The sequence below is a fragment of the Anastrepha ludens genome, chromosome 4, assembly GCF_028408465.1.
Source record: "Anastrepha ludens isolate Willacy chromosome 4, idAnaLude1.1, whole genome shotgun sequence".
NCBI lineage: Eukaryota > Metazoa > Arthropoda > Insecta > Diptera > Tephritidae > Anastrepha > Anastrepha ludens.
Genome location: NC_071500.1, coordinates 31,398,632 through 31,405,600, shown reverse-complemented (window position 1 = coordinate 31,405,600; position 6,969 = coordinate 31,398,632). Strand labels below are relative to the sequence as shown.

The following is a 6,969-nucleotide window of genomic DNA, read 5'->3' as shown; positions in this document are numbered from 1 at the left end:
GTTTCGAATTATGCGAACGTTTTTTTCAAAAATTAGTTCATTAATTCACTTAGTTCTATTTAGCCTTACTTTTTTTTACATCTGGTTACTTTGTTGGACAATGCGATTATTGTTGGTGTTGGTAATTATTCTTCTTATTTGTGTGTGACATTTCTTTGCTTAACCCTTTCGACCCCAACTTTTTTCCTGTGGAACGAAAATTTTTTTTTTAATTTTAATCCTTTTGTATTTGTTTAAGAAGCAGTTGCCCAAAATTTTGAGTCGTCACGCCCCACGGTTTGAGCGCTACCGAAAGTTGCTTGTGAGCAACTTTGGGCAATGGTGGTATACAAAATAAACAAATTTTTCCTTTCGAACAACTTTTAATGATTTTTATTTATTTTGAAAAATTAGGTATGATATGACAAAAACAGTTTTTATTGTTATTACAGCAAAGGTGGACTTTGCATTTAAGGCATTTGGACATTGGGGTTCCTGTCTTGCACAATCTGCAGCGTCCCTTTTGACTAAAGACTACCCAATGTTCCATTTTATCGTAACGCTGTGAGACTGAAGGATTCGGTTGGAACCTGTACTTTTTGGACTGTTGGGAAGATACGCTGCTTGATGGGGAGCTCAGGGATACTATCGAGGTAGCTTTTTCAACATTCGATGGTCTGCCTTTCCTTTTTCCGAGCGAAGTAGTGGCAGTAAGCAACTCATGAGCAATTTCTAGTTGAAATTTTATTAGAGGAATATGCTTTTGTCTCGGGTTTATCAAGTTTAAATGCTTTCTATACAATAGCCATGCGTTTGTTACGAATGTTCCGAGGCACCAATAGAAGATTCGTATGTACCACTTATTTGAACGGTGGTTGACCTCCGGGTGTAGAGCTCCATGAGCATGTCAGCCAAATCTACTCCTCCCATACCCTTATTGTAAGAAGCAACAATCGCAGGTCTTGCAACATCAATATAAGCTTTTTCCTTTGGATTCCAACGTTTGCATATACCAACAGGTTCATTGCTTTCACACGAAGATATAAGTTGAACTGGCTTATTGTCAAACCACTTGACGCATGCAATATTATTGTTGATTTCACATTTCATATCGAAAGATCCCCTTCCACGCTTTTTTAACTCAGCATCTGAAAGTAGTTGGCAATTGCTTATGCGGTTTTTACGTACAGTTCCTGTTGCAAATATGCCCATTTCTTTCAACGAGATCAGAAGGCTTACTGACGTAAACCAATTATCGAAATAAAGCTTAAAATGTTTGTCCTTAGGAAGACCTTTAGCCAAATATAAAACTATATCCGAAGATAGGCCCAATCCATAAGCAGGACAGGTACCTTCACCAACATACAACGTAAAGTCGTACACTAATCCAGAGGTTCCAGCACGCGTAAACATTTTCAGACCCCACTTATGAGCCTTAGCAGGGTTGTATTGTTTAAATGACGATCGACCTGTAACAAAAATTTAAACTAAAATGTTCATTATGACGTTTATGAATGTATACCTTTGAACGCAATGATTTGTTCATCAATGCTTTGATGTTCTTCCTGGGGTAGCTTTCCAAAATTTTCTTTGAGACTGTCTAGTAAAGGACGTATTTTGTACAACTTGTCATAGTTCAAATCGCCTTTTTTGGATTGTTTAGTGTTATCGTTGAAATGTAAACATTGTTTTATTTTTTCAAACTTTCCGCGCGGCATTGAATCTGTTATAGCGGTAAGATTTAAATCTTTTGACCATGCCATTTTGAGTTGAGGCAATTTTAAAACACCCATGTACAACAAAATACCAATATAGCGTTTAATATCTTCAACAGTGCATTTGAGCTCAATGCCGTGTTCTTGCAGCGCATATAAATCTGTTTGTTGTGTGATCAAATCAAAAACTTGGCTATTAAAAAAAGTGCAGAAATATTCTACTGGCATCATCACATCGTCGACCTTCAAAGTATTTTCTTCCCAACTGGTCTCCAAAGGTGCAAATGGCCTTTTTTCCCCTTTTAGTGTCTTGGGGTCAACTTTTTCAAAGCAATTATCAGCCACACAAGATTTCGGCTCACATTCTTCTGCAATCATATTTTCGAGAAGGTCAATCTCTATAGTTTCCCCTCTTTGCACGATCCCTTCCAAATTCTTCTCTAGCACTGCAGAAATGTCATCCATATTGTCATCACTTTCGTCGTCAGAAGAGGCATCCCAATCAAAGTTAACAATCCTCTCAATGTCGTCATCTGACAATCCTTTCTCTTTCGGTCTCATAAGTAAGTACAAAAATATTTATTACTTCAATGGCCCAAGGTTGCCCACAGGCAACATTGCAACTTTGAAAATTACTCACCTGGTTAATATTTTTAACTAATCAAATTTAAATTCAGTTTCAGAAAGCTAAATCCTTGCTAAAAAACATGGCATATAAACTTTTTAATTTTTTTCATTATTATAAAAGTTAATCACTCACTTTAAAAACTCTTTTGAATTTCACAACAATATTTTCTGCGCTGCACTTGCTGTTTATTCAACATAACTTCGCTAAATGATCTACAACTGATATTTTTTTTGCTCATATTTTGAGTAGATACATAAAAGTACCGTTATCATTTATAACGAACAGACAAAAACAAAACGAACGCTTTCCGTAAGCTGTTAAACTGCCGAAGTTGCTCACAGGCAACATTGGGGTCGAAAGGGTTAATTTACATTTTACTTTTTTTAAGGTTGTTCTTCTTCTTCTCCTTCGCGCAGTCAAATCTCTCTCTCGCAACTGCAGTGTTGCCTATTTTTGGATATAAAAAATCACACAAATGCTATTTAAAGACAAGAAAATATCAAATTTTTATTGAATTACTTAAAGAATTTGGTATACGTGACTTTTTGTCTTTACTGTGTGCGTTTTTATAAATAAATTTGTTATGGTTATGTACAATAGGCTGTATTTAAAAAAAAACTGAGATTCAAAAATCCTTCCTTGTATTTAAAACTTATGTTAAGAGAATTTCTTACAAAAAGGCCCGAAAAAAACTTTTTTTGCTATATTTGAGGTTATATACATTTTCAAAAGGTCGTTATGGTTTCTTTATCTTTATCTGCTATTTTCTGTTTCTTTATTTTTACCATGAATACACCCCCATTGATTTAACTCGTATTTAGTAAATTCCTAGGCTTCAAAATTTATGAAAAGAGTTTAAATGTTAAGAGGAAGAAAATTCAATATTCTTGCATAACCTAAAAACATAAAATTTTATAAGGATCAATAAATTTTCAATAACTCCGAAATGTTTTCAACATAACACGCCAGTGGCATGTGTTACGTCAGGGGAAGCAATTTTTGTTTTTATTATTAATAAAGAATTGATCTAATGAATAAAAACGATTTTCAATTGGTACCAATTTTCACGTCTCTAGACCAGAAAGGTGCCTTAAGCAAAACTTGTCCGTGGCGGCAGTAAATAGGAGCACAAAATGATTTATTTCAATGCTATTGGTATATCAGTCGAGTGGATAGATGCAGATGGGAGATTAGGGTAGATAAATATTGCTCACATAGTAAGCAGGCTTTCTGCAGCAGGACGGCCTCTCGATCATTTTATGCTGATGGAAACAAACTCGTAGGTATGTCACATAAATCAACCCCATCCATATGACGATTATACATAGTATTTTACCATAGCTGGTCCAGCAATATTTATATATTTTTTTTCTATACGCTTGCACGGTACAATAGGCAAATTATTCTTAGATGAATAACATTTTTACAATACAAACTTATACTTAGAAATGCACCGATGTGGCAACTACGTGTTTTTCATCACTACGTCTTGTGTTATGGTTCGAGTCGCTTTCCATCTAGTTTCCCAAAAAATGCATTTTTTCTCTCAAAATCGTTCTAAAATGTGCGCAAAATCTTACTCAAGTCCGGTCCGGACTGAATTTAGCACTTCCTTACTTGCTACAATTCGCATTGAATATCGAACGCGCGTCTCCACCTTTTGTAGTAAATATGTATATTCGACTGTATGCGCATATGTAGATGCCGCGTGCATGAATCAATGTTGCAAGTACTCCGACTTACCCATGAACAAATAATGAGCGAGTAGTTTTGCTAGTCGCCATGACCATCGTCGTTTTGGAGCTGTTTTTATATTCGCTATCTATTGCTGCAGACAGTTTATTATTTTCGTTAGAGTTTTTAGTTGTTGTACTTGCCATTCGCCTCTTCTGCATATATACGTACACATGTATGTACATTTTCTTATGATTCATCAACTGTGGCAACTCCATTCAACCATTGCACCTTGCACACACCCAATAAAGATTTTATTTACATATTTTTCATTTAATTTTATTTTTTTAAATTTTTTTTTACTGCTGCATCCACTTGATTTTCTTCACTCATCCAAAACTGGCTGGTTTGAATGCAAAGTTTATTGCTTGCTCGCCGTTGGTCATTGCCTTTTTGTACGAACGGTGTTGTATTGTACACGTTTGTATGTATGTTTGTACATGTATTTGTTTGTTTTAATTTTTTTGTTGCCATCCATTCATGCAATTATTACTTTTTTATAAAATTGTATGTTCGTTGTTTACTCCATTTCTACCGTGTAAAGTAAAAGCTAACGCCCAGTTATTCTCTTTATGAAGCTCTGGGGGGGAAATATGCTACATTTTTCGCTTTGAAATCCAAAATTATGCACGACTTATTCGCTGATGATTTTTTATATTTACATACATACAGCTGTGTTCAAAAATATAGTAGTGCAGCACCTCACACATTCATATTCATTTTTCTATATGTTAAACATTACAAATTAATCGAGTTTTCATATATTTCTAAGAATAGCATACAAAGAAGAGAATAGAGAAAAGATACCGTTAGTTTTCCATTGGTTTGTGTAATTTTTTGACGACTTTTGCGAAGTGCACCGAAAAGTGGCTGTTCGTATTTATAGTAGGGGTTACATTAAAGGAAAAAAACAAAACTGAATAACTTTATTCAAAAGTGATTTTTTGAGTTCTTCATACTCAATACAGTCTAATATTTAGTTGCATAGCCTTTATTTTTAATAACGGCTTCGTATCAGCGGCGCATGGAATCGATAAGATCCTCACAACGCTTCAAGGGGATTTGAGACCATTCTTCCTGAACCACTTGCCAAAGCTAAGCTTTGTTTGAAGCATTTGCCGTTGCTATAACCGGCTTAACATCTCCCCATAAGTTTTCGATCGGATTAAGATCTGGGATCTGAGGTGGCCATAGCATAAGATCGATCTTTCCGGATGCAAGCCAATCTTTTACAAGTTTGCTCGTGTGTTTCGGATCGATGGCCTGTTGAAATGCCCATTTTATAGGCATTTCCCAACTGGCGTATAGTAGCATTGTATTTTGTAATATGTCTACATAAACATGTCTATCCATTATGCCATTTATCATATGAATAGGGCCAACGCCATTGCAAGCCCATATCATTATACTTAGGTCACCATGCTTAACTGTCTTCTTTGTGTACCGAGGATTATTTTCGGTGTTTGGTGGTCGTCGTACATACTTCCTAAAGTCTGTTCACAATATGTTTTGCCACTTTTCTGCGGGCCAGACCAGATGAGCATTTACAAATCTGAGTCGTCCTTCCACATGCTTCCCAGTCAAAAGGGGTACTTTTCTAGGACTTCTGACATTTAGACTTTGCTCAATTAGACACCGACGAACTGTAACGTCACCGAGAGATTCAATTCATTTCTGTTAACTTCAGACGATGCTGACGGCCTTATCTTGCTAAAGCGCCCAATGCGTCTCTCTTCGACAGCGGTTGTTTTTTTATAATGAATCGCATTAAATATCATTGAAGGTGTGCAGCCAACAATATTTTAAATTTTCTTATACGTTTTGCCTTTTGCTCTTAGGCAAACTATCAAATCTCTTTTCTCAGCCGTGCAATTCTTTCCCCTCCCCACTAGAATAAAAAATTGTTGCAAACCCAATGAAAATCGTTCACCAAAACATTAATTACTACATTACACTTATTATTAAAGTTTTTTGTTGTACTAATAAAACATTATAATTGGTTTGCAACCACTCACACCAAGCACTACTATAATTATGAACAGCCACTTTTCGGTGCATTTTGCAAAAGTCATCAAAAGCTTTCACAAACCAATGCAAAACTAACGAAATTTAATCGCTATTCTCTTCTTTCCATCCTAGAAGACATAAAGGAACAAGTGTTCATTTAACACTGTTTAAGATGTCGAAAAATGAATATGAATGTTGTGAGACGCTGCACTACTATATTTTTGTACACAGCTGTACATACGCCTTGCCCATAAAGCCTGCGTACACCTTACAAATATTTTTAAATTCGTTAAAAACGCAATTTAAATTTGGAATATTTTATTTAATTATATTTTAGTTGTAGTTTTTAGGCACAAAAGCAAAAGAAAATAACCAGATACCCTCACTTCATTGGTTACATAACGGTAAGTAATGGCAGCAACATGTAAATATTGCAACCAGAAAGTCTGCGCACAGTTTTAAAACGTATGGAAAATCCTTCGTAAATAATGTAAAAAGGAAAATTAATATTTTGTTGGACAGCCACGATGGGTTAGGACTTCACTCAATCTATTAGGCATTGAGTTTACTAACTTCTCTGTTGCCCCAGTTGTAATCTTCTCCCATTCTGGCCGCATAACACATCGCAAAGCCACTTTACTTGTTATTACATGCTGTCTTCTTCTTTTTTCTAATATGCTCCCAAAAGAGCTCAATATAATTGAGATTCGGCGACTCACAGTCAGGATTTTTTCGACACACTTTGTTCAAAAATGGCTACAGGATGCAATTATTGACCTATTTTAATAATTTTTTTCTTAAAACGCTCGTAAGTGATTTTGGAAGAGATTGCCTGGTCCGAATTTAAATTTTATTAAGGGGTTAGGGGTAGTCAGACTTTTCAAAAATTTAATTTTTTTTTGGCAT

The 6,969-nt window shown here is 35.4% G+C and overlaps 1 protein-coding gene across 1 annotated transcript; it reads right to left on the bottom strand.

Moving 5' to 3' along the window:
- Positions 1-795: 795 nt before the first annotated feature.
- On the bottom strand, positions 796-2,255 carry LOC128861763 (piggyBac transposable element-derived protein 3-like). Its single transcript, XM_054100146.1, has 2 exons — positions 1,502-2,255; positions 796-1,448 (listed from the first exon to the last, which is right to left on the bottom strand). Exons 1-2 carry the CDS (start codon positions 2,253-2,255, stop codon positions 796-798), a joined length of 1,407 nt encoding a protein of 468 aa, XP_053956121.1.
- Positions 2,256-6,969: the final 4,714 nt, after the last annotated feature.